At 54.2% G+C, this 25,085-nt stretch overlaps 3 protein-coding genes and 1 pseudogene across 5 annotated transcripts; 3 read left to right on the top strand and 1 right to left on the bottom strand.

Annotated features, from left to right (window-relative positions):
- Positions 1-427: 427 nt before the first annotated feature.
- HDGF (heparin binding growth factor) lies at positions 428-8,451 on the top strand. Of its 2 annotated transcripts, none has more exons than XM_038768753.1 (6): positions 428-716; positions 6,098-6,174; positions 6,293-6,431; positions 6,636-6,842; positions 7,008-7,168; positions 8,176-8,451. In XM_038768753.1, exons 1-6 carry the CDS (start codon positions 630-632, stop codon positions 8,180-8,182), a joined length of 678 nt encoding a protein of 225 aa, XP_038624681.1. In that variant the 5' UTR covers positions 428-629; the 3' UTR covers positions 8,183-8,451. The 2 variants fall into 2 exon arrangements, with proteins under 2 accessions (XP_038624681.1, XP_038624680.1); XM_038768752.1 differs by having other exon boundaries at positions 8,173-8,451.
- Positions 8,452-10,721: 2,270 nt separating this feature from the next.
- Positions 10,722-17,638, top strand: MRPL24 (mitochondrial ribosomal protein L24). Its single transcript, XM_038768952.1, has 6 exons — positions 10,722-10,852; positions 14,114-14,326; positions 16,501-16,596; positions 16,954-17,057; positions 17,199-17,329; positions 17,434-17,638. The coding sequence occupies exons 2-6, from the start codon at positions 14,144-14,146 to the stop codon at positions 17,568-17,570; spliced, it is 651 nt and encodes a 216-aa protein (XP_038624880.1). The 5' UTR covers positions 10,722-10,852; positions 14,114-14,143; the 3' UTR covers positions 17,571-17,638.
- Positions 13,849-14,002, top strand: LOC119947411 (annotated as a pseudogene).
- On the bottom strand, positions 17,524-24,514 carry RRNAD1 (ribosomal RNA adenine dimethylase domain containing 1). 2 transcript variants are annotated; one of them, XM_038768951.1, is made up of 9 exons: positions 24,496-24,514; positions 20,735-20,849; positions 20,480-20,604; positions 19,256-19,445; positions 19,083-19,145; positions 18,824-18,967; positions 18,244-18,740; positions 17,886-18,070; positions 17,524-17,800 (listed from the first exon to the last, which is right to left on the bottom strand). In XM_038768951.1, exons 2-9 carry the CDS (start codon positions 20,828-20,830, stop codon positions 17,679-17,681), a joined length of 1,422 nt encoding a protein of 473 aa, XP_038624879.1. In that variant the 5' UTR covers positions 20,831-20,849; positions 24,496-24,514; the 3' UTR covers positions 17,524-17,678. The 2 variants fall into 2 exon arrangements, with proteins under 2 accessions (XP_038624879.1, XP_038624878.1); XM_038768950.1 differs by lacking the exon at positions 24,496-24,514 and adding an exon at positions 23,488-23,520.
- Between the last annotated feature and the right edge of the window lie 571 nt (positions 24,515-25,085).

Genomic DNA, 25,085 nt, shown 5'->3' with positions numbered 1-25,085 from the left:
TTGAGCGCTTACTGTGTGCAGAGCACTGTACTAAGCGCTTGGGAACATAGTAAGCGCTTAATAAATGCTATTATTATTATTATCATTGTTAATGATAATGATAATAAATACGATTGATTGATTGGTGGATTCTCCCTCCTTCCCCTCCCCCCGGGGCCCGCGCCTTCGTCTCCTGGCACAAAGCCCATCGGCGCGCTCGGCGCTCGCCTCCTTCTGCCTGCGCCGCCCCGCGCGCGCTCCCGAACAACTGGCGGCGGCGCGGGGAGGGGGGGCGCGCGCGGCGGCGGGAGCGCGCTTGGGGTGGGGGGGGGAGGCCGAGGCCGATTGATCGAGAGGCCGATTGCATCGATCCCCCCCGACCCGAACCGAGAGCGGAGGGAGGAGGGAGGTGGAGGAGGCGGTGGCAGCAGCAGCAGCAGCAGCAGCAGCAGCAGCAGCAGCAGCAATTGAATTTTAAAGGCAAACAAGTGCAGGAGCGGCCCTGGGCCTCGCCGCTGCCCCCCGCCCCGTCCCAAAGCGCGGGCCGAGCCGGGAGGGGGCAGGGGAGCAGGAGCAGCAGGAGCAGGAGGAGCAGGAGGCCGGATCCCCCCCCCCTCCCCCCATCTCTTGGCCCTTCTTGGCCCCCCACCATGTCCCGCTCCAACCGGCAGAAGGAATACAAACCCGGGGACCTGGTCTTCGCCAAGATGAAGGGCTACCCGCACTGGCCGGCCCGGGTACGGAGCCACCTCGGGGGCGGGGGAGGTGAAGGGGGGCGGGCGGGACGGGGGACCCACATTGTCTCGACACTCGGGTCGCATGGTTTGAAGCGCTGTTGGGCAGGGACCGTCTCTACATGTTCCCAACTTGGACTTCCCAAGCGCTTAGTACGGTGCTCTGCACTCAGCAAGCGCTCGATAAATACGATTGATTGATTCATTGATTGGACAGAAGCGATTTCCAGGAGGCCTTCCCAGACTGAGCCCCTTCCTTTCTCTCCATCCCCCCCATCTTACCTCCTTCCCTTCCCCACAGCACCTGTATATATGTTTGTACATATTTATTACTCTGTTTATTTATTTATTTTACTTGTACATATCTATTCTATTTATTTTATTTTGTTAGTGTGTTTGGTTTTGTTCTCTGTCTCCCCCTTCTAGACTGTGAGCCCCCTGTGAGTAGGGACTGCCTCTATATGTTGCCAACTTGGACTTCCCAAGCGCTTAGTACGGTGCTCTGCACACAGTAAGCGCTCAATAAATACGATTGATTGATTGATTGATTGGACAGAAGCGATTTCCAGGAGGCCTTCCCAGACTGAGCCCCTTCCTTCCTCTCCCCCTCGTCCCCCTCTCCATCCCCCCATCTTACCTCCTTCCCTTCCCCACAGCACCTGTATATATGTATACATGTTTGTACATATTTATTACTCTGTTTATTTATTTTACTTGTACGTATCTATTCTATTTATTTTATTTTGTTAGTATGTTCGTTTTTGTTCTCTGTCTCCCCCTTCTAGACTGTGAGCCTACTGTTGGGTAGGGACTGTCTCTATATGTTGCCAACTTGTACTTCCCAAGCGCCTAGTCCAGTGCTCTGCACGCAGTAAGCGCTCAATAAATACGATTGATTGATATTTATTACTCTATTTTACTTGTACATATCTATTCTATTTATTTTATTTTGTCAGTATGTTTGGTTTTGTTCTCCGTCTCCCCCTTTTAGACTGTGAGCCCACTGTTGGGTAGGGACTGTCTCTATATGTTGCCAGCTTGTACTTCCCAAGCGCATAGTCCAGTGCTCTGCACACAGTAAGCGCTCAATAAATACGACTGATTGATTGATTGATCCCTCTCCGCTGCGGGATGGGCGCGGGGGAGGGGGGCACGTGGTCCCGGCCCGCCCGCGGAGCTCGAGGCCCCCGTGGGACGGCGGCAGACGGGGCCGGATTATGGATTATTAGGGATTCTGGATGACAGCGGGGGGCCGGGCCGGTGACAATGGTTGCCGAACACTTTGGGACGGTGTGTGTGTCTGGGTGCGCGTCCCTTCGACTACACGCTTCGGCTGGGTCACTCAATCGTATTTATTGAGCGCTTACTGTGTGCAGAGCACTGTACTAAGCGCTTGGGAAGTCCAAGTTGGCAACATAGACGGTCCCTACCCGACAGCGGGCTCACAGTCTAGAAGGGGGAGACAGACAAGAAAACAGAACATATTAACAAAACAAAATAAATAGAGTAGATATGTACAAGTAAAATAAATAAATAAATAGAGTAATAAATATGTACAAACATATATACATATATTCAGGTGCTGTGGGGAAGGGAAGGAGGAAAGATGTGGGGGATGGAGAGGGGGACGAGGGGGCAACATACAAGTTGGCAACATAGAGAGACGGTCCCTACCCAACAGCGGGCTCACAGCCTAGAAGGGGGAGACAGACAAGAAAACAAAACCTATTAACAAAACAAAATAAATAGAATAGATATATACAAGTAAAATGAATAGAGTAATAAATACGTACAAACATATATACAGGTGCTGTGGGGACCCCCTTCTAGACTGTGAGCCCGCTGTTGGGTAGGGACCGTCTCTAGATGTTGCTAACTTGTACTTCCCAAGCGCTTAGTACAGTGCTCTGCACACAGTAAGCGCTCAATAAATACGATTGAATGAATGAATGAGAGTAAGGCAGGGGGGGAGGAGGGGGCTCAATCAATCAATCGTATTTATTGAGTGCTTACTGTGTGCAGAGCACTGGACTAAGCACTTGGGAAGTCCAAGTTGGCAACATAGAGAGACGGTCCCTACCCAACAGCAAGCTCACAGTCTAAAAGGGGGAGACAGAGAACAAAACCAAACATACTAACAAAATAAAATAAATAGAATAGATATGTACAAGTAAAATAAATGAATAAATAGAGTAATAAATACGTACAAACATATATTCAGCTGCTGTGGGGAAGGGAAGGAGGTAGGATGGAGAGGGGGACGAGGGGGAGAGGAATCAATCAATCATTCGTATTTATTGAGAGTTTACGGTGTTCAGAGCACTGGACTAAGCGCTTGGGAAGTACAAGTTGGCAACATAGAGAGACGGTCCCTACCCAACAGCGGGCTCAAAGTCTAAAAGGGGGAGACAGAGAACAAAACCAAACATACTAACAAAATAAAATAAATAGAATAGATATGTACAGGTAAAATAAATAAATAGAGTAATGAATATGTACAAACATATATACAGGTGCTGTGGGGAAGGGAAGGAAGTAGGATGGAGAGGGGGAAGTAGGATGGAGAGGGGGACGAGGGGGAGAGGAATCAATCGTATTTATTGAGTGCTTACTGTGTGCAGAGCACTGGACTAAGCGCTTGGGAAGTACAAGTTGGCAACATATAGAGACAGTCCCTACCCAACAGTGGGCTCACAGTCTAAAAAGGACTGTGAGGACGGAAGGGGCTCAGTGTGGGAAGGCCTCCTGGAGGAGGTGAGCTCTCAGCAGGGCCTTGGTGCACCGGGTCGTGCGCCCGGGAGACGCTCCGTCTGTCCGTGTCTGTGTGTGTTTGTGTGACCGCGGGAGGGAAAGTGTGTGCATGGAGGTAACTGTGTAACTCCAGCCGCGTTGGGGGCGGGGGCCGGACACACAAAAAGCCCGGGGCGAGCGGGAGGGCGGGCGGGCGAGTGAGTGAGTGGGAGGGAGGGAGGGCCCCGAGCCTCCTGGGCTTTGAGGCGCGCCTCCCTGGTGACTCAGCGGCTCCCCTGGCCCCCAGCCCTGGCCCTGGGGGTGGGGGTGGGGGCAGGAGGCCGCCGATGCCCCCACGCTGGCCCCCAGACACCGGGGCGGCCGCTTAGTACAGTGCTCTGCACACAGTAAGCGCTCAATAAATACGATGGATGGATTGATTGCCGGGGGGGGCACCCCCGCCCGGGCCATGGACCTTCACCGGCCCGGGGGCAAAGTCCGGGGCTGCGGGCGGACTCCTGCTAAGGCCCGCCGCCTACAATAGAGTACAAAGTAACTATGTACAAGTAAAATAGAGCAGCACTGTACTAAGCGCTCGGGAAATCAATCAGTCGTATTTATTGAGCGCTTACTGTGTGCAGAGCACTGGACCAAGCGCTTGGGAAGTACAAGCTGGCAACATATAGAGACTGTGAGCCCACTGTTGGGTAGGGACTGTCTCTATATGTTGCCAACTTGGACTTCCCAAGCGCTTAGTACAGTGCTGTGCACACAGTAAGCACTCAATTAATACGATTGATTGATTGATTGACAGTCCCTACCCAACAGTGGGCTCACAGTCTAGAAGGGGGAGACAGAGAACAAAACCAAACATACTAACAAAATAAAATAAATGGAATAGATAGGTACAAGTAAAATAATAAATTAATAGAGTAATAAATATGGGAAAGTATGCTATAATCAGAGTTGGTGGACACGATCCCTGCCCACGGGCAGCTTAATAATAATAATAATAATGGCATTTATTTCTAGACTGTGAGCCCACTGTTGGGTAGGGACTGTCTCTACATGTTGCCAACTTGTACTTCCCAAGCGCTTAGTAGAGTGCTCTGCACACAGTAAGTGCTCAATAAATACGATTGATTGATTGATTGATTAAGCGCTCACTACGTAAGGGGGCGGGCGGGGGGAGAGACCGGAAACCAGGCCTGCCTGCCGCGAGGGCTGCTGGGAATTGTAGGCCGCGGCCCCTAGCCCCGCAATTGGGGGAACAAAGTGGGGGGGGGGGGGTGGATCCCTCAAATAAATAAATAAATAAATTTTGGTATTTGTTAAGTGCTTACTACGTGCAAAGCACTGCTCAAGGAGGGCCGGCCCCTCCTTGGGCTGTTCAAGGCCCTACTGAGAGCTCGCCTCCTCCAGGAGGCCTTCCCACACTGAGCCCCCTCCTTCCTCTCCCCCTTCATCCCCCCTCCACCCCCCCCACCTTACCTCCTTCCCTTCCCCACAGCACCTGTATATGTGTATATATGTTTGTACATGTTTATTACTCTATTTGTTTTACTTGTACATATCTATTCTATTTATTTTTTTCTGTTAATGTGTTTTGTTTTGTTCTCTGTCTCCCCCTTCTAGACTGTGAGCCCACTGTTGGGTAGGGACGGTCTCTATATGTTGCCAACTTGGACTTCCCAAGCGCTTAGTACAGTGCTCTGCACACAGTAAGCGCTCAATAAATACGATTGATTGATTGTTGGGTAGGGACCGTCTCTATATGTTGCCAACTTGGACTTCCCAAGCGCTTAGTACAGTGCTTTGCACACAGTAAGCACTCAATAAATACGATTGAATGAATAAATGTTTGGGGGAGGAGGGGGATTGGTCCCAAGCAGCATGGCTCAGTAGAAAGAGCCCGGGCTTTGGAGTCAGAGGTCATGGGTTCAAATCCTGTCTCTGCCAATTGTCAGCCGTGTGACTTTGGGCAAGTAACTTCTAGACTGTGAGCCTGCTGTTGGGTCGGGACTGTCTCTACATGTTGCCAACTTGAACTTCCCAAGCGCCTAGTCCAGTGCTCTGCACACAGTAAGCGCTCAATAAATACGATTGTATGAATGAACTTCTCTGGGCCTCAGTTCCCTCATCTGTAAAATGGGGATGAAAACTGTAAGCCCCCGGTGGGGCAACCTGATCACCTTGTAACCTCCCCAGCTCTTAGAACAGTGCTTTGCACATAGTAAGCGCTTAATAAATGCCATTGTTGTTATTATTATTATTATTATTATTATTATTATTAAGCTGCCTGTGGGCAGGGATCATGTCCACCAACTCTGATTATAGCATACTTTCCCAAGCGCTTAGTACAGTGCTACTCTATTAGTTTTACTTACTCTGTTTTACTTGTACATATTTACTATTCTTTTTATTCTGTTAATATGTTTTGTTTTGTTGTCTGTCTCCCCCTTCTAGACTGTGAGCCCGCTGTTGGGTAGGGACCGTCTCTATATGTTGCCAACTTGTACTTCCCAAGCGCTGAGTACAGTGCTCTGCACACAGTAAGCGCTCAGTAAATACAGTTGAATGAATGAATGCTCCGCACGCAGGTCCCTGACTGGTTAGCCCCAAAGCTCACGTTCTCCGATCTCTGCCCTCTGCAGATTGACGAGATGCCCGAGGCCGCGGTCAAGTCGGCAGCAAATAAATACCAGGTCTTCTTCTTCGGCACCCACGAGACGTGAGCTGGGGGCGTTGGGGCCGGAGGGAAGGCCGAGGGCAGTCGGGGCGGCGAGGGTTGAATGGGGGACCCTGGGGCGGGTGGGAGGCTGAGGGGAGTCGCTCCCTTCCCACCCCAGGGCTTTCTTGGGGGCCAAGGACCTGTTCCCCTATGAGGAGACAAAGGGGAAATTCGGTAAAGCCAACAAGCGGAAAGGATTCAGCGAGGGGCTGTGGGAGATCGAGAACAACCCTACAGTCAAGGCCTCAGGCTACCAGGTAACCCCCTCGGTCCCGTAACGTCGACCCGGTCCTGGGCCCGAGGACCTCCTTTAAAGCGCGCCTCTCCGCTTTAAAGGGGCAGCGCCAGCGGGTTTGCGCGGGGCAGGGTAGGGGTTCCCTGGTCGCGGGGAGGGGCTGGTGGTGTCAGAGGGCCGAATGCCATCTCCCCTCACCCCTCCACCCCCGGCCCTTCCTTCCCAGCCACCCCAGGAGAAGGGCTGCCCAGAAGCCACGGAGCTGGAGCCAGCGGTCGGGGATGGGGCAGCGGAGGAGGCCGGGATCGGGGGCCGGAAGGGCAGCACGGACGGGGGCAGCAGCGACGAGGAGGGGAAGCTGGTGATCGATGAGCCGGCCAAGGAGCGGAGCGAGAGGGGCTCCGGCAAGAGGCGGGCGGGGGACGCCCCTCAGGTACTGGCACGCGGGTACCCTTGGCCTCCCCCGGCAGAGCCGGCCCCGTGATGGAGGGTGGGATCGGGGGCGGGGATGCCCACTGCCGGGGGGAAAGACTGAGCGAGGCGGGAAAGGAGCAAGGCCGCCAGTCGCCCTCACTTCCTTTGGCTCATCTGCCCCCAGGACAATTCCAAACGCCCTAAGGAGGCCCAGCGCCCCGACTGGGGAGAGCAGGAGGAGGAAGATGAAGAGAAGGACCTTCCTCTGTCCAGTCGGGAGGAAGTCAGGAAGGAGGAAGAGGCAGAGGAGCCCGTGCCCGAGGGCAACAGAGACGGCAAAGACAGGTGGGAAGCAGGGACAGGCTGGGTAGGGCCTGCAGTGGGAGGGTTAGGGGTTAGCTGCAGGGAGCTTCAAGGGGTACGTACTCACGGAGACACGCGGTTGTAGGCTTTCGTGGACAGTTGTCGCAGGTGCTCAGAAATGGCACTGCTGATGGTGCAATTTACCCGTTGGTATAGTTTATCCATGGAAACGGCACGGCGTGGTGGATAGAGCGGGGTTCGGGCCTGGGTGTCGAAGGTCGTGGGCTCTAATCCTGGCTTCCCCACTTGTCCGCTGTGTGACCTTGGACAAGTCGCTTGGCTTCTGGGCCGGTTACCTCATCTGTAAAATTGGGGATTGAGACTGTCAGCCCAACGGGACAGGGACCGTGTCTACCCCACTTTGCTTGTGTCCACCGCAGCGCTTAGGACGGTGCCTTAACAAATACTATAATCACTATTATCACCCGAGTGGCTGGATCTGCAGTCCTAGCCCCACTGCACACACACACACACACACACACACACACACAAGGACGGATGGACGGATGGCCCCTCGTACCGTGGTCACTTTTGCTGTTTGCAGCACCTGACGTCATCTTCCCCGTGGCTTCCTTATCTCACAGCCCTTGCTAAGGCTATGCTCAGTCTGTGTGACCTTGGGCAAGTCACTTGGGGGTTAAGAGTCTGTGCCCATGTGGACTGTGTCCAACCTGATTACCTTTATCTCCCCCCGGTGTTTAGAACAGCGGCTGGCACATAGTAGGTGCTTCATAAATGCCATTATCATTATTATTATTAATAACAATAAGAGGCGCACCTCACCGAAGTGCTGTCGCTACACCGCAGTTGACGCCCGGTTCTCGGTGGGCTTGCAGCCCCGTCCGCGCTCCTGACCGCCACACCCGCAGGCGCGCACCCACCCGTCCACCCCCAGGGCAGATGAGGGTGGGGCGGACTGGCACCGAGCGAGGGGGTCGGCGGTGCTGCCGTTGACCCCCGGTTGACTCTTTGTCCCTCTCTCCCAGCAGCCTGTAGCCACTTCGGAGCCAAGCCGCCCCCTGCCCAGGATGGACGAGGTTTCTGGCCGAAAACTGGGAGCCGCCCCCACCCCCTTCCCCGCCCTCCCCCTGCCACCCCAGACCAGGAATTGTTTTTAGGGACATTTTTAATAAAATGAAATTTACCAAAAAAAAAAAAAACCTAAAAGACCAGCCGCCCCTTCCGCTTCCCCCTCCAGATGCCTTCCTCCCCCTCCTCGCGGGTCCTTGTCTGTGTGGGAAAATGAATAAACTGGATCCATCGGCTGGAACTGAGCCTCTGTGCAGGGTGGAGGGAAGAGGGGACGGGACTAGTGCCGACTAGTCTTGACGGGAAGCAGCGTGGCTTAGTGGAAAGAAGACCCGGGGCTTGGGAGTCAGAGGTCGTGGGTTCTAATCCCGCCTCCCTCACTTGTCAGCTGTGTGACCTTGGTCAAGTCACTTTGCTTCTCTGTGCCTCAGTTACCTCATCTGTAAAATGGGGATGAAGACTGTGAGCCCCCCATGGGACAACCTGATCACCTTGTAACCTCCCCAGCGCTTGGAACAGTGCTTTGCACATAGTAAGCGCTTAATAATTATTATTAATTGGGACAACCTGGTTACCCTGTATCTACCCCAGCGCTTAGAACAGTAATTGGCACATAGTAAGCGCTCAACATTCATTCATTCAATCGTATTTATTGAGTGCTTACTGTGTGCAGAGCACTGTACTAAGCGCTTGGGAAGTGCAAGTTGGCAACATGTAGAGATGGTCCCTACCCAACAGTGGGCTCAAGGTCTAGAAGGGGGAGACGGACAACAAAACAAAACATATTAACAAAGTAAAATAAATAGAATAAGTATCTACAAATAAAATAGAGTAATAAATACGTACAGACATATACAGGTGCTGTGGGGAGGGGAAGGAGGTAAGGCGGGTAGGGGGGAAGGAGATGGCTCAGTCTGGGAAGGCCTGGAGGAGGTGAGCTCAGAAAAAAATAATGGCATTTATTAAGCGCTTACTATGTGCAAAGCACTGTTCTAAGCGCTGGGGAGGTTACAAGGTGATCAGGTTGTCCCATGTGGGGCTCACAGCCTTAATCCCCATTTTACAGACGAGAGAACTGAGGCCCGGAGAAGTGAAGTGACTTGCCCAAAGTCACCCAGCTGACAATTGGCAGAGCTGGGATTTGAACCCATGACCTCTGACTCCCAAACCCGGGCTCTTTCCACTGAGCCACACTGCTTCAGTAGGGCTTTGAAGGGACGAAGATACCTTAACAGCGTGGCTCAGTGTATAGAGACTGGGCTTTGGAGTCAGAGGTCATGGGTTCAAATCCCAGCTCCACCACATGTCTGCTGTGTGACCTTGGGCAAGTCACTTCACTTCTCGGAGCTTCAGTTACCTCATCTGTAAAATGGGGATGAAGACTGTGAGCCCCACGTGGGACAACCTGATCACCTTGTATCCCCCCCAACGCTTAGAACAGTGCTTTGCACATAGTAAGTGCTTAACAAATGCCATCATTATTATTATTATTAACAAATACCAACATTATTATTATTATTGCGTGGTGCAAGTGACAATTCCCCACCAACGAGCCCCGGGCAGCCGTCGAGTGTCACCATTGCGTCCCCTTCCCACCTCTGCGTTGGCCTGGGTGAGGCGGAAGGAGGCCCGTCCCGTCCCGGCCGTCCACGGCACCGACGACCACCCCCTGACCCACAGCACCTGTATATATGTATATATGTTTGTACATATTTATTACTCTATTTTACTTGTACATATCTATTCTATTTTATTTTGTTAATACGTTTGGTTTTGTTCTCTGTCTCCCCCTTCTAGACTGTGAGCCCGCTGTTGGGTAGGGACCGTCTCTCTATGTTGCCAACTTGGGCTTCCCAAGTGCTTAGTCCAGTGCTCTGCACACAGTAAGCGCTCAGTAAATACGATTGATTGATTGATTTGTTCTCTGTCTCCCCCTTCTAGACTGCGAGCCCACTGTTGGGTAGGGACCGTCTCTCTATGTTGCCAACTTGGGCTTCCCAAACACTTAGTCCAGTGCTGTGCACACAGCAGAGAAGCAGCGTGGCTCAGTGGAAAGAGCCCGGGCTTTGGAGTCAGAGGTCACGGGTTCAAATCCCGGCTCCGCCACTTGTCAGCTGTGTGACTTTGGGCAAGTCACTTCACTTCTCTGGGCCTCAGTTCCCTCATCTGTAAAATGGGGTAATTACGACTGTGCGCCCCACTTGGGACAACCTGATCACCTTGTATCCTCCCCAGCGCTTAGAACAGTGCTCTGCACGTAGTAAGCGCTTAACAAATGCCATCATCATCATCAGTAAGCGCTCAATAAATACGATTGATTGACTGACACTGACTGACGGGACCAGAAAATGGAGACTGCCCAGAGGGCGGCTCAGGGCCCTCTCGGGGCCGCCCGAAGACTACATTTCCCAGCGGGCAGAGCGCCCGGCGCATGCGCCACCGCGGCCCTTCCCGTCGTGCCCTTCGCCGGTGGCCGTGTCCCAGCGTGCTCCGCGGCGCTAGGCCCTCCTGCCCATCATCTGCCCATCATCAGCATCTGCCCATATTATCAGCATCTGCCCATCATCATCATCATCATCATCATCATCATCATCTGCCCGACCGGACGGGACGAGCCGCCGCCCCCAGCCCCCAAAGGTGGCAGGACCGGGCGGGTCCCGCAGAGGAGGAGGAGGAGGAGGAGGGAGGACGATGGGGACAGGGGGATCGGGGCCCTACAGGGGAGGAGGAGGAGGAGGAGGAGGAGTGGGCTGGGGGGGAGGAAGATCGGGCATGGCTCGGTGGAAAGAGCACGAGCTTTGGAGTCAGCATCATCATCATCATCAATCGTATTTATTGAGCCCTTACTGTGTGCAGAGCACTGGACTCAGCGCTTGGGAAGTCCAAGTTGGCAACATAGAGAGACGGTCCCTACCCAACAGTGGGCTCACAGTCTAAAAGGTCAGAGGTCATGGGTTCGAATCCCGGCTCCGCCAATTGTCAGCTGGGTGACTTTGGGCAAGTCGCTTCACTTTAGCCCGGCTCCTGTCCACCAGGCCACACTGTTTCTCTCTTGCTTCTGTCCCAAAGACTTTTCCTAATGAGCCCAGTGTGGCTCAGTGGAAAGGGCCCGGGCTTTGGAGTTAGAGGTCATGGGTTTGAATTCCGGCTCCGCCAATTGTCAACTGGGTGACTTTGGGCAAGTCGCTTCACTTCTCTGGGCCTCAGTTCCCTCATCTGTAAAATGGGGATGAAGACTGTGAGCCCAACGTGGGACTACCTGATCCCCTTATAACCTCCCCAGCGCTTAGAACTGTGAGCCCACTGTTGGGTAGGGACTGTCTCTATATGTTGCCAACTTGTACTTCCAGCGCTTAGTACAGTGCTCTGCACACAGTAAGCGCTCAATAAATACGATTGATTGATTGATTAGAACACTGCTTTGCACATAGTAAGTGCTTAATAAATGCCATCATTATTATTATTATTCTCTGGGCCTCAGTTCCCTCATCTGTAAAATGGGGATTAAGACTGTGAGCCCCCTGTGGGACAACCTGATTTCCTTGTAACCTCCCCAGCGCTTAGAACAGTGCTTTGCACATAGCGCTTAATAAATTCCATCATTATTATTATTATTATTCTCTGGGCCTCAGTTCCCTCATCTGTAAAATGGGGATTAAGACTGTGAGCCGCATGTGGGGCAACCTGATCACCTTGTATCCCCCCAGCGCTTAGAACAGTGCTTTGCACATAATAAGTGCTTAATAAATGCCATAATAATTATTATTATTCTCTGGGCCTCAGTTCCCTCATCTGTAAAATGGGGATTAAGACTGTGAGCCCCATGTGGGGCAACCTGATCACCTTATAACCTCCCCAGCGCTTAGAACAGTGCTTTGCACATAGTGCTTAATAAATGCCATCATTATTATTATTATTCTCTGGGCCTCAGTTCCCTCATCTGTAAAATGGGGATTAAGACTGTGAGCCCCATGTGGGGCAACCTGTGTGCAGAGCACTGTACTATGCACTTGGGAAGTACAAGTTGGCAACATATAGAGACGGTCCCTACCCAACAGTGGGCTCACAGTCTAAAAGGGGGAGACGGAGAACAAAACCAAACATACTAACAAAATAAAATGAATAGAATAGATATGTGCAAGTAAAATAGAGTAATAAATATGTACAAACATATATACAGGTGCTGTGGGGAAGGGAGCTTAACAAGTACTATTATTATTATTATTGGGCACACGGGACCGGGGAGGTGGAGTGAAAGGCCTAGTCCCCATGTTCCTCCCGCGAGCGGGGACTGTGCTCGAGTGGCGGTCCTCGGGGCCCGAGAACCGTCCGGCCGCCGCTTCTCCCCCAGGCCCCAGGGAGGGGTTTGGTCGGGGACGGCAGCTGTCTATTGCCGGTTCGATCTCCCATCCTCTCCCGACTGGACTACCGCATCAGCCTCCTCTCTGATCTCCTAGCCTCCTGGCTCTCCCCACTTCAGTCTATACTTCAGTCCGCTGCCCGGATTATCTGTGTGCAGAAACGCTGTGGGCATGGCACTCCCCTCTTCAAAAATCTCCAGTGGCTGCCTGTCAACCTACGAATCAAGCAAAAACTCCTCACCCTGGGCTTCCAGGCTGTCCATCCATCCCCTCGCCCCCTCCTACCTCCTGTCCCTTCTCTCCTTGTCCAGCCCAGCCCGCACCCTCCGCTTCTCTGCCGCCGCTAACCTCCTCACTGGGCCTCGTTCTCGCCTGTCCCGCTGTCATCATCATCAATCGTATTTATTGAGCGCTTACTATGTGCAGAGCACTGTACTAAGCGCTTAAAATTTGATCTCAGCACTCTTAGGTGATCTATTCTAGACCCTCCTAGGTATTTACAATCTTTTTTTTAAACTCTCATACCAGAGAGGGGATTAGAACCCAGGCCTCCAGCCTTTCAAGGCTGTTACTTTCCCTCTGAGCCACCACAGGCCTCAAGGTCGGCCCACGCCCTTCCCCTGGCCTCCGCACTCTTCCTCCCCTCACAACCCTACTAAGAGCTCACCTCCTCCAGGAGGCCTTCCCAGACTGAGCCCCCTTTTACCTCTTCTCCTCCCCACCCCCCGACCCTACCTCCTTCCCCTCCCCACAGCACTTGTATATATTTGTACAGATTTATTACTCTATTTTACTTGCACATATTTACTATTTAGTTAATGTGCATCTAGCTTTAATTCTATTCTTTTTTTTTAACGGCATTTATTAAGCGCTTACTATGTGCAAAGCACTGTTCTAAGCACTGGGGAGGTTACAAGGTGATCAGGTTGTCCCACGTGGGCTCAGTCTTCACCCCCATTTTACAGATGAGGGAACTGAGGCCCAGAGAAGTGAAGTGACTTGCCCAAAGGCACACAGCTGACAACTGGCGGAGCAGGGATTTGAACCCATGACCTCTGACTCCAAAGCCTCCAAAAACTCTTTCCACTGAGCCCCGCTGCTCACGATTTTGACATCCGTCCACGTGTTTTGTTTTATTGTCTGTCTCCCCCTTCTAGACTGTGAGCCCGTTTTGGGGTAGGGACCATCTCTATATGTTGCCGACTTGTACTTCCCAAGTGCTTAGTACAGTGCTCTGCACACAGTAAATGCTCAGTAAATACAATTGAACGAATGCAGGGAGACACCATGATCACGTAGGTGGTTTTCCCAGGGTGAGACTCAGCCATTGCACTTGGGCTCTGTTGACCCCTGCGATGTCCCCAAATGCAGGAAACTCAACTGCAGAATTTATGGTAGTGGGGGACTGCGTTGGCGCTCTCCCCTGCTATTTTTCTTTCTTTTTTTAAGCGCTTAGTACAGTGCCCTGCACACAGTAAGTGCTCAATAAATACGATCGAATGAATGACTGAATGAATGAATCGGCTCTCGCCCACAGCCCCGCCGGCTCGGCCCCGGTCCCGGAGCCATGCGTCTCTCCGCCCTGCTGGCCCGGGTGGCGCAGCCGGTGATGCCCCGCGGCTACCGGCGCAGCATGAACCGGCCCGGCTCGCTGGCCGATAAACGCAGGAACCCCCCGGGCATCAGGCGCCGCCCCATCCTCCTGGAGCCCATCGCGGACGAGGACTGGCACCTGTTCTGCGGGGACACGGTCAGTCACGGGGGACAGGGAGGGAGGAGGATGGGAAATATGTTGCCAACTTGTACTTCCCAAGCGCTTAGTACAGTGCTCCGCACAGAGTAAGCGCTCAATAAATACGATTGATGATGATGATGAAACTTATGCACACTTACACTTCACTTAGATTCATTATCATTGCAATGTCTGTTTCCCCCTCTAGACTGTAAAGTCTTAGGAGGCAGGGAATGCACCTGCTTATTGAGAAGCAGCGAGGTTCAGTGGAAAGAGTCCATCATCATCATCATCATCATCGATCGTATTTATTGAGCGCTTACTGTGTGCAGAGCACTGTACTAAGCGCTTGGGAAGTACAAGTTGGCAACATATAGAGACAGTCCCTACCCAACAGTGGGCTCACAGTCTAAAAGGGGGAGACAGAGAACAAAACCAAACATACTAACAAAATAAAATAAATAGAATAGATATGTACAAGTAAAATAAATAAATCAATCAATGTCTGTCTCCCCCTCTAGACTCTAAAGTCTTTGGAGGCAGGGAATCATCATCATCATCAATCGTATTTATTGAGCACTTACTGTGTGCAGAGCACTGTACTAAGCGCTTGGGAAGTACAAGTTGGCAACATATAGAGACAGTCCCTACCTAACAGTGGGCTCACAGTCTAAAAGGGGGAGACAGAGAAAAAAACCAAACATACTAACAAAATAAAATAGAATAGATATGTACAAGTAAAATAAATAAATAGAGTAACAAATATGTACAAACATATATACATGGGAATGCATCTGTTTATTGAGAAGCAGCGTGGTTCAGTGGAAAGAGCCCGGGCTTGGGAGTCAGAGGTCACGGGTTCAAATCCCAGCTCCGCCAGTTGTCAGCTGACTTTGGGCAAGTCACTTCTCTGGGCCCCAGTTCCCTCATCTGTAAAATGGGGATTAAGACCATGAGCCCCCCACATGGGACAACCTGATCACCTTGTATCCTCCCCAGCGTTTAGAACAATGCTTTGCACATAGTAAGCGCTTTACAAGTGACATTATTATTATTGTTCTAGCAACTCTCCAAAGTGCTTGGTAACAGTGCTTTGCACACAGTTAAGCACTCAGTAAATGCGAATGAATGAATGAATGAATGGAAGGCCCCCTTCCAGTTGGGCAGACTAATGCCCTTCCTGTCCTCGGAGCAGAGCCGACTGTAGCCTCCCCTCCTCCGCGAGACCATCCCCGACTGCCTCTTCACCTCTGGTCCCGTCCCCTTGTCATTTCACAAGCAGCCGCTTAACTGCCCTCCAAGCCCGGGCCCGGAAGTCAGAAGGACCTGAGTTCTAATCCCAGCTCTGCCACTTGTCTGCGGTGTGACCTTGGGCAAGTCACTTTACTTCTCTGTGCTTCAGTTACCTCATCTGTAACATGGGGATTAAGATTGTGACCCCAATGGGGGACATGGACTGTGTCCAACCAGATTAGACTGTGAGCCCCCCGTGGGACAACCTGATCACCTTGTAACCTCCCCAGCCCTTAGAACAGGGCTTTGCACATAGTAAGTGCTTAATAAATGCCATCATTATTATTACTTCATACCTATCCAAGCGCTTAGTAAAATGCTTGGTACACAGTAAGCCCTGAACAAAGATCATTTAAAGAAAAAAATTCAGACACTCGATTTCTGAAGCACTGGCTCGTCTACAACATCCCCTTTTCTGTCATCCTCCTAACAGTGTCTTAGTACCATTTTACCGTTTGCCTCGCTGTATTGTCAACTCATCGAGGACGGGTGAAATCGACTAATTCTACCCACAACAAATCAAATACTATCGATTAGTTGTGGGGAGCGGAGGGAGGCACAGAAAAGCAAGTGGCCTGCTGGAAAGAGCCCAGGCCTATGAGTCAGAAGACCCTAGGTTCTAATTCCAGCCCTGCCACTTGCCCGCTGTGTGACCTTGGGCAAGTAACTTCACTTCTGTGCCTCGGTTTCCTCATCTGTAAAACAGGGATTCTCCTTCCCTCTTAGACTGTGAGCCCCATGGAGGACCGGGACTGGGACCGATCTCATCATCTCGTATCTACCCCAGTGCTTAGTACAGGGTTTGCCGCTTAGTTAAGCACTCAGCGGATACCAGAGTTGTTACCTCCCTGGGTCAGCGAGGTACCGACCCATCTCCCTCCTCCTTCTTCACCCTGCAGGTGGAGATCCTGATCGGCCACCACAAGGGAAGGCAGGGGAAAGTGAACCAGGTCATCCGGGAGCGAAACTGGGTCGTGGTGGAGGGTCTGAACACGGTCAGTTGGTTGGGGGGTTGGGAGGGAATGAACCACCGAGGGAGGGAGGGAGGGGCTGGGAGGGGGATAGACTCAAAGCAGACTAAATGACCACGGAATGAGGGAGTGGGGGTGAGGGTGTGGGGCTGGACTAAACCACCGCGAGACTGGGAGGGAGAACAGATTAAACCACCGTGGGATCAGGACGGGGAACAGACTACCCCACCGTGGGACCGAGAGGGCGAGGCAGGCTAACTCACCCTGAGAACGGGAGGAGGGGGAGCCGGATAAAATAGCAAGGGGGGGGGAGAGGCAGGTGACGGCGATAGGATTGCGGCTCACCTCCCCCTCCCTCTCGGACCCCCGACCCACGCGCAGCATTTCCGCTACATTGGCCGTACAGAAGACCACTATGGGACCATGATCCCGAGCGAGGCCCCGCTGCTGCACGACCAAGTGACGCTGGTGGATCCCACCGACAGGTACCCGGAAGGGAGCGGCGGCGGCGCTCACGGGAGGGAGGATGGGAGGGAGGTGACCTCCGGCCCTGCGGCGGGCAGGATGGAGGTCGGACCCGGGGACGGAGCCGATTCAGCCTCAGCACATCTCTCTCTCTCTGTCAGGAAACCGACAACGATCGAATGGAGATACACAGAGGAAGGAGAGCGGGTGCGGGTGTCCACGCGGACGGGTCGGATCATCCCCAAGCCAGAGTTCCCCAGGCCCGACGGCATCGTCCCGGAGCAGTGGATCGGTGAGGGCGGGTGTCACGGTGGTGGTCGGAGGGCGGGGCGGGGGGGTGGGGTCGCGGCAGGGAGGGGACTGACGGGCGCACGTGTCCTCCGAACCTTCACCCAGACGGTCCCAAGGACACGAGCGTGGAGGCGGCGCTGGAGCGGACCTACGTGCCCGGCCTGCGCACGCTCGGGGAGGAGGTGATGGAAAAGATGGGGATCGTGGAGACGAGGAGGCCCAAGAAAGTTTACTGGTACTGAGCCCCTCCACGGGACCCCGCCTGCTCGCCCGCCCACAGTCCCTGTCCAATAAAGAGATGCCTCCGGTCGCCGTGCCATCCTGTGTCTGTCCTTGGGGAGCCGGGCCGCTCAGGGTTGGGGCACCAGGCTGCGCAAGCTCCCGGGGACCACGGGCCACTTGGTGGCCACCAGCACCAGATTTCGGGGGGAGAGCTCCGGGCAGAACAGGGGCAGCACCTCCGCCTGGCAGCCTGGGGGAGGATGGTGCGGTCAGCGGTGTCCATCGCGACCTCGGGGCCGCCCCCCCCCCACCCCACAACCCGGCCCCGCGGCCACCTCGCTCCTGCAGGAAGAGCACCCGATCCAGCAGCATGAGGGTCTCAGCCAGCGGGGCCAGCAGCTGCAGCAGGGAGACGAACGCCGTGACGCGGGGCTCCTGGGCCAGGCGGGCCCCGATGGCTGCCGTGTCCAGCGGCGTGGTCGGATCCAGGCCCGCTTGCCGCAGCCCCTTGCTGGCATACCTGCCGGCGGAAGTGGTCTCAGCGCCGGCCGGCCTGCCCCCCGGGCCCGCCAGCTCCCCGGCGGCCCCTGCCCACCCGCCTCCCGGCTGAGGCGGCATCGGCCCCACCGAGCCTCCCGCCCCCAGCCCTGGGCTCCCCACGGTCCCCCCCAGCGGTCCCCGGCCCGGCCTCACTCCTCGAACGGCAGCTGGTGAGCGTGGGGGATTCCCTGCAGGCCGGGGCGCAGCAGGCCGGGACGGGCGCGGCGGATCTCGGGCTCCAGCGCCGCCCGGTAGCAGTGGATGCGCAGGCCGGGACTGGCCCTCCGCAGCCGGCGGCCGTGGCCCTCCTGCGCGTGGCAGGCGGCTTCGCGGCTGCGGTAGGGCAGCCTGTGGCCCGGGAGGCTCCGCACCCAGGTGCTAAGCGGGTAGCCCGCGGCGGAGGGGGCGTCCGGGGCCTCCGTGCTCAGGCGCATGTAGCAGCAGCCCACGGAGACCAGCGCGACCGCGCCGGGGCTTCCGGTGAACAGGCGCAGCATGGCAGGGCTCAGGTCGCCGCAGGCGTGCAGCCCGGCCAGCAGCACGCGATGCTCCGGCCCCTCCAGGGCCACCGGAAAGTCCTGCCCCGGGGCCACGGGGTCCACCCGCCCCACCACGTGCCGGGGCGCCTGGGGCCGGCCGGCCGGCCGGGCCTGCGGACGAGAGGGAGGTGGATCCGGCGGGAGTCCCGGGGGGTGCCCCGCGACCCCGGCCCAGGGAGGGCTGAGGGGCTCACCCCGGTTCTCCTGCGCTCCTCCTTCTCCAGCGTGTCCAGCAGCTCCCGATCGAAGCGCTGAGCCGTGTCCACCAGCCGCGGCTCCGCCTCCACGGCCACCACGCGCAGACCCAGGCCGCACGCCAGATAGCGGCTCAGGTGACCCTGGGGGGGGGGGGGGCGGGTCAGGGTTGGAGGGAGGCCCCTGGGAGGAGGGGTGACCCCATCTCCCCCACCCCCATCCCCACAGAGGGCTCTGGGAGAATCAGCGGGAACCGACCTGGCCGGACCCCACGTCCACCACTTGGTCACAGCCGGTCAGCTCGCTCAGCCGCTGCACCACCTGCAAATAGGGAGGGGAGCTGGGAGTCAGGGTAGGGCACGGCCCCGGGCCTCGGGCTAGCTTTCCCCAGGCCCCGCCGCCTGCCCGCCCCCCGGGCCCTGCCCACGTGCCTGTCCCAGCCGGTGGATCTCGTGCTGCTTCTTGGGTCGAACGTGCCGGCGGAAGGGGGCGGGGAGCAGGGGGCTCTGAGCCGGGTTGCCCTCGAACTCGGAACCGGGGCTCGCCGGCACCCGGGAGAAGCATAAACTGTGGGTGGTCACCCTCAGGGCCAGCAGGGTCAGCGGCCACACGGCCCGGAACCTAGAGGAGCCCAGCGGCCGGGGGGGTCAGCGCGGCCCCGACCCGGCCCTCCCTCCCCTGGAAGAGGGGAAGCTCCTTGGTAGCCGGGGGTGGGGGAGACAGGCCACTCGTCGGTTCTGCCCGTTCCCGGGCATCTAGTAAAGCCCACTCTACCCAGAAGATGCTCAATACACGCTATTATTACCACCACTGTCACCGGAGGGGGTGTGGAGGCCGGGAGCCGAGGGTAGGGAGATAGAGGAGGGTGGGTCCCGGTGGGTACTAAGGGATACCATACTTCATGCTGCTGCCCGGATTATCTTTGTCCAGAAACGCTCTGGGCATATCACTCCCCTCCTCAAAAATCTCCAGTGGCTACCAATCAATCTGCGCATCAGGCAGAAACTCCTCACCCTGGGCTTCAAGGCTGTCCATCCATCCATCCATCCATCCCCTCGCCCCCTCCTCCCTCACCTCCCTTCTGTCCTTGTCCAGCCCAGCCCGCACCCTCCGCTCCTCCGCTGCTAATCTCCTCCCCGTACCTCGCTCTCGCCTGTCCCACCATCGACCCCCAGCCCACGTCACCCCCGGGCCTGGAATGCCCTCCCTCTGCCCATCCGCCAAGCTAGCTCTCTTCCTCCCTTCAAGGCCCTGCTGAGAGCTCACCTCCTCCAGGAGGCCTTCCCAGACTGAGCCCCTTCCTTCCTCTCCCCCTCGTCCCCCTCTCCATCCCCCCCTTACCTCCTTCCCTTCCCCACAGCACCTGTATATATGTATATATGCTTGTACATGTTTATTACTCTATTTATTTATTTATTTTACTTGTACATATCTATTCTATTTATTTTATTTTGTTAGTATGTTTGGTTTTGTTCTCTGTCTCCCCCTTTTAGACTGTGAGCCCACTGTTGGGTAGGGACTGTCTCTATATGTTGCCAATTTGTACTTCCCAAGCACTTAGTACAGTGCTCTGCACATAGTAAGTGCTCAATAAATACGATTGATGATGATGATGATATGGAGCTCCGGCCCCCCCCAACCCCGGCCGCCCTTACCGTGGCCCGGGCCCGCTCCCGGGGGGCTCTAACAGGGCGGCGGCCAGCTCCGGGGGGCTCAGCCCGTCCAACGCCTCCTGCCAGGCGGCCGGGAGCTTCGCCCACAGGTTGTCGGTGAAAAACTCCTGGCAGTGGGGGGGCGGGGGTCAGGGCGGAGCTCTGCCCCACTCCCCCATCCCCCCGCAGCAAGAACCCCAACCGCCCCCCACCCCCCACCCCTCCCCACCACGGCTGGCCGCAGCCCGCAGGACTCACAATGATGCAGGAATCCAGCAGGGACCCGTACAGCCCCAGGACGCGGGTCAGGGCCACCGCCAGCTCCCGGGCCCCGGAGGCTGAGTCGCCGGACATGCCGCCCACGACGGGGGACCTGGGGGGGGACAGAAGGGCAGATACTCGGACGGAGGCCAGGCCCGGCCCATGCCCTCACCTCACCCTGGGCTTCAAGGCTGTCCATCCATCCCCTGGCCCCCTCCTACCTCACCTCCCTTCTCTTCTTCTCCAGCCCAGCCCGCACCCACCGCTCCTCCGCCGCCAATCTCCTCCCCGTACCTCGCTCTCACCTGTCCCGCCATCGACCCCCGGCCCACGTGCTCCCCGGGGCCTGGAATGCCCCCAATCCCTCTGCCCATCCGCCAAGCTCGCTCTCTTCCTCCCTTCAAGGCCCTGCTGAGAGCTCACCTCCTCCAGGAGGCCTTCCCAGATTGAGCCCCTTCCTTCCTCTCCCCCTCGTCCCCCTCTCCATCCCATCTTACCTCCTTCCCTTCCCCACAGCACCTGTATATATGTGTATATGTTTGTACATATTTATTACTCTATTTATTTTATTTCTACATATCTATTCTATTTATTTTATTTTGCTAGTACGTTTGGTTTTGTTCTCTGTCTCCCCCTTTTAGACTGTGAGCCCACTGTTGGGTAGGGACTGTCTCTATATGTTGCCAATTTGTACTTCCCAAGCGCTTAGTACAGTGCTCTGCACATAGTAAGCGCTCAATAAATACGATTGATGATGATGATGATGATGATGCCCTCGGATCCCCGCAAGGGCCATGCTGACCCCCAAACCCGGGGTCTTGCCCCGGGAGCTACCCCTTCATCTCGCCCACCACGCCCTTCCCCGGCCAAACCAATAATAAGGATGGATGGCATTTGTTAAGCGCTTACCATGTGCCAAGCACTGTCCTAAACACTGAAAGCCAAGGCCTTCAAAGTGCCCGGGAGCCGTCCCCCCACCCCTTCCGTCACTCCCGAGTTCCAAAGCAGCAAGTCACTTCACTTCTCTGGGCCTCAGTTACCTCATCTGTTAAATGGGGATGAAGGCCGTGAGCCCTACGTGGGACAACCTGATTACCTTGTATCTCCCCCAGCACTTAGAAAAGTGCTTGGCACAGAGTAAGCGCTTAATAAATTACCAACATTATTACTGTTATTATTTCCCAGGCCCAGGAACCGAGCCGGGCAGGCCGGAATCCTGGCCATTTCGGCCATCAAACAGGTTCGGGCCCGAGGCCAGCGCTTAGAACAGTGCTTTGCACCTAGTAAGCGCTTAACAAATGCCATGCTTATTATCACGTGCCGCCGGTGCACCAGAAAGGGGAGGTAATAATAATAATAATGATGATGGCATTTGTTAAGCGCTTACTATGTGCCAAGCACTGCTCTAAGTGCTGGGGAGGATACAAGCTAATAATAATGTTGGTATTTGTTAAGCGCTTACTATGTGCCAAGCACTGTTCTAAGCACTCAGGTAGATACAATTGTCAGCTGTGTGACTTTGGGCAGGTCACTTCACTTTTCTGGGCCTCAGTTCCCGCATCTGTAAAATGGGGATTAAGACTGTGAGCCCCCCCTTGCCCCCCATGGGACAACTTGATCACCTTGTAATCTCCCCAGCATTTAGTACAGTGCTTTGCACATTGTAAGCGCTTAATAAATGCCATCATTATTATTATTACAAGGTAATCGGGTTGTCCCACGTGGGGCTCACAGACTTAATCCCCATTTTACAGATGAGACAACCGAGGCCCAGAGAAGTCAAGTGACTTCCCAAAGTCACACAGCTGATACATGGCGAGGCTGGGATTAGAACCCATGACCTCTGACTCCCAAGCCCGGGCTCTTAATAATAATAATAATAATGGCATTTATTAAGCACTTACTATGTGCAAAGCACTGTTCTTAAGCGCTGGGGAAGTTACAAGGTGATCAGGTTGTCCCACGTGGGGCTCACAGTCTTCATCCCCATTTTACAGGTGAGGTAACTGAGGCCCAGAGAAGTGAAGTGACTTGCCCAAAGTCACACAGCTGACAAGACTGTGAGCCCACTGTTGGGTAGGGACCATCTCTCTATGTTGGCAACTTGTACTTCCCAAGTGCTTAGTACAGTGCTCTGCACACAGTAAGCGCTCAATAAATGCGATTGATTGAATGAATGAATGAATGAATGAAAAAGTGGCAGAGCTGGGATTTGAACCCATGACCTGTGACTCCAAAGCCCGGGCTCTTTCCACTGAGCCACGTTGCTTCACGTGCCACTTGCTCTTGCCACTAAGCCAGGCTGCTTCTCAAGATGATTAGGTTGTCCCACGTGGGGCTCGCAGTCCTCACCCCCATTTTACGAATGAGGTAACTGAGGCCCAGAGAAGTGACTTGCCCGAGGTCACATGGCTGACAAGTGGCAGGGTGGGGATTTGACCCCGTTCATTCAATCGTATTTATTGAACACTTACTGTGTGCAGAGCACTGTAATAAGCGCTTGGGAAGTCCAAGTTGGCAACATACAGAGACGGTCCCTACCCAACCGCGGGCTCACAGTATGACCTCTGACCCCCAAGCCCATGTTCTTTCCAAGAGAGCCACGCTGCTTCTCCAGGTGTGGAGACCCGACCCCCCCCCCCCCCCCCCCCCCCGCCACACACACACACACACACACACGAGGATGGTGACATCATAGACCCGCGACCGCCCGTCCGTCATTCATTCATTCGTATTTATTGAGCACTTACTGTGTGCAGAGCACTGTACTAAGCGCTTCGGAAGTCCAAGTCGGCAACATACAGAGACGATCCCCACGCAACAGCGGGCTCACAGTCTAGAAGGGGGCGATAGACGACAAAGAGAAACATATTAACAAAATAAAATAAACAGAATAAATGTGTACAAGTACAAGCATATATTCATTCATTCAATCGTATTTATTGAGCGCTTACTGTGTGCAGAGCACTGGACTAAGCGCTTGGGAAGTCCAAGTTGGCAACAGCGAGAGACGGTCCCTACCCAACAGTGGGCTCACAGTCTAGAAGGGGGAGACAGAGAACAAAACAAAACACATTAACAAAATAAAATAAGTAGAATAAATATGCACAAATAAAATAGAGTAATAAAGTCATACAAACATATACATATATACAGGTGCTGTGGGGAGGGGAAGGAGGTAAGGCGGGGAAGGAGGAGGAGGGGGAGAGGAAGGAGGAGGCTCAGTGTGGGAAGGCCTCCTGGAGGAGGTGAGCTCTCAGTAGGGCTTTGAAGGGAGGAAGAGCCTCCCACAGCCTGGCATGACGCACCATCTATAAAACAACAGACGCAGCATGTTTGAGTGGCTCCGCCACGGGCCTGGGATTCCCAATAAACCACCCGACAGTATCGCTAGGGCGCAGAGCTCTGTACTAAGCGCTTGGGAGGGCACACTACAACGGAATTAGCAGCCACCTTCCCCACCCATAACGACTTCAATCAATCAATCAATCAATCGTATTTATTGAGCGCTCACTGTGTGCAGAGCACTGTACTAAGTGCTTGGGAAGTACAAGTCGGCAACACATAGAGAGACGGTCCCTACCCAACAGCGGGCTCACAGTCCCGCTCACAATAGAGTAAGTAGAGTAATAGAGTAATAAATATTTAAAAATAAATATTCACAATCTAGAGGGGGAGACGGACATCAAATCAAAATGAATAATCTATTATTTAAAGATACGCACATAATCAATCAATCGTATTAACTGAGTGCTTACTGTGTGCAGAGCACTGTACTAAGCGCTTGGGAAGTCCAAGTTTTTAACATATAGAGACAGTCCCTACCCAACAGTGGGCTCACAGTTGAAAAGGGGGAGACAGAGAACAAAACCAAACATACTAACAAAATAAAACAAATAGAATAGATATGTACAAGTAAAATAAATAAATAAATAGAGTAATAAATAGGCACAAACACATATACATATATACAGGTGCTGTGGGGAAGGGAAGGAGGTAAAATGGGGATGGAGAGGGGGGCGAGGGGGAGAGGGAGGAAGGGGCTCAGTATGGGAAGGCCTCCTGGAGGAGGGCCGTGAGGCTAGAGAAACATATATCAAATCAAAATAAATAATCTATTATTTAAAGATACGCACGTAAGGGCCGTAAGGCTAGAGCTGGGGTGAATATCAAATATTTCAAAGTCTCTAGACTGTAAGCTCAATATGCAGGGAAGGGGTTCATTAGTTCTGTTGTGCTCTCCCAAGGGGCAGAGCTCTGCGCATTCATTCATTCATTCAATCGCACTTATTGAGCGCTTACTGTGTGCAGAGCACTGTACACAGGGAAGCAGCGTGGCTCAGTGGAA

The sequence above is a fragment of the Tachyglossus aculeatus genome, chromosome Y4 (genome assembly GCF_015852505.1).
Source record: "Tachyglossus aculeatus isolate mTacAcu1 chromosome Y4, mTacAcu1.pri, whole genome shotgun sequence".
NCBI classification, from domain to species: domain Eukaryota; kingdom Metazoa; phylum Chordata; class Mammalia; order Monotremata; family Tachyglossidae; genus Tachyglossus; species Tachyglossus aculeatus.
The sequence above is the reverse complement of the archived record's forward strand: the minus strand, read 5'-3'. Positions and strand labels throughout refer to the sequence as shown.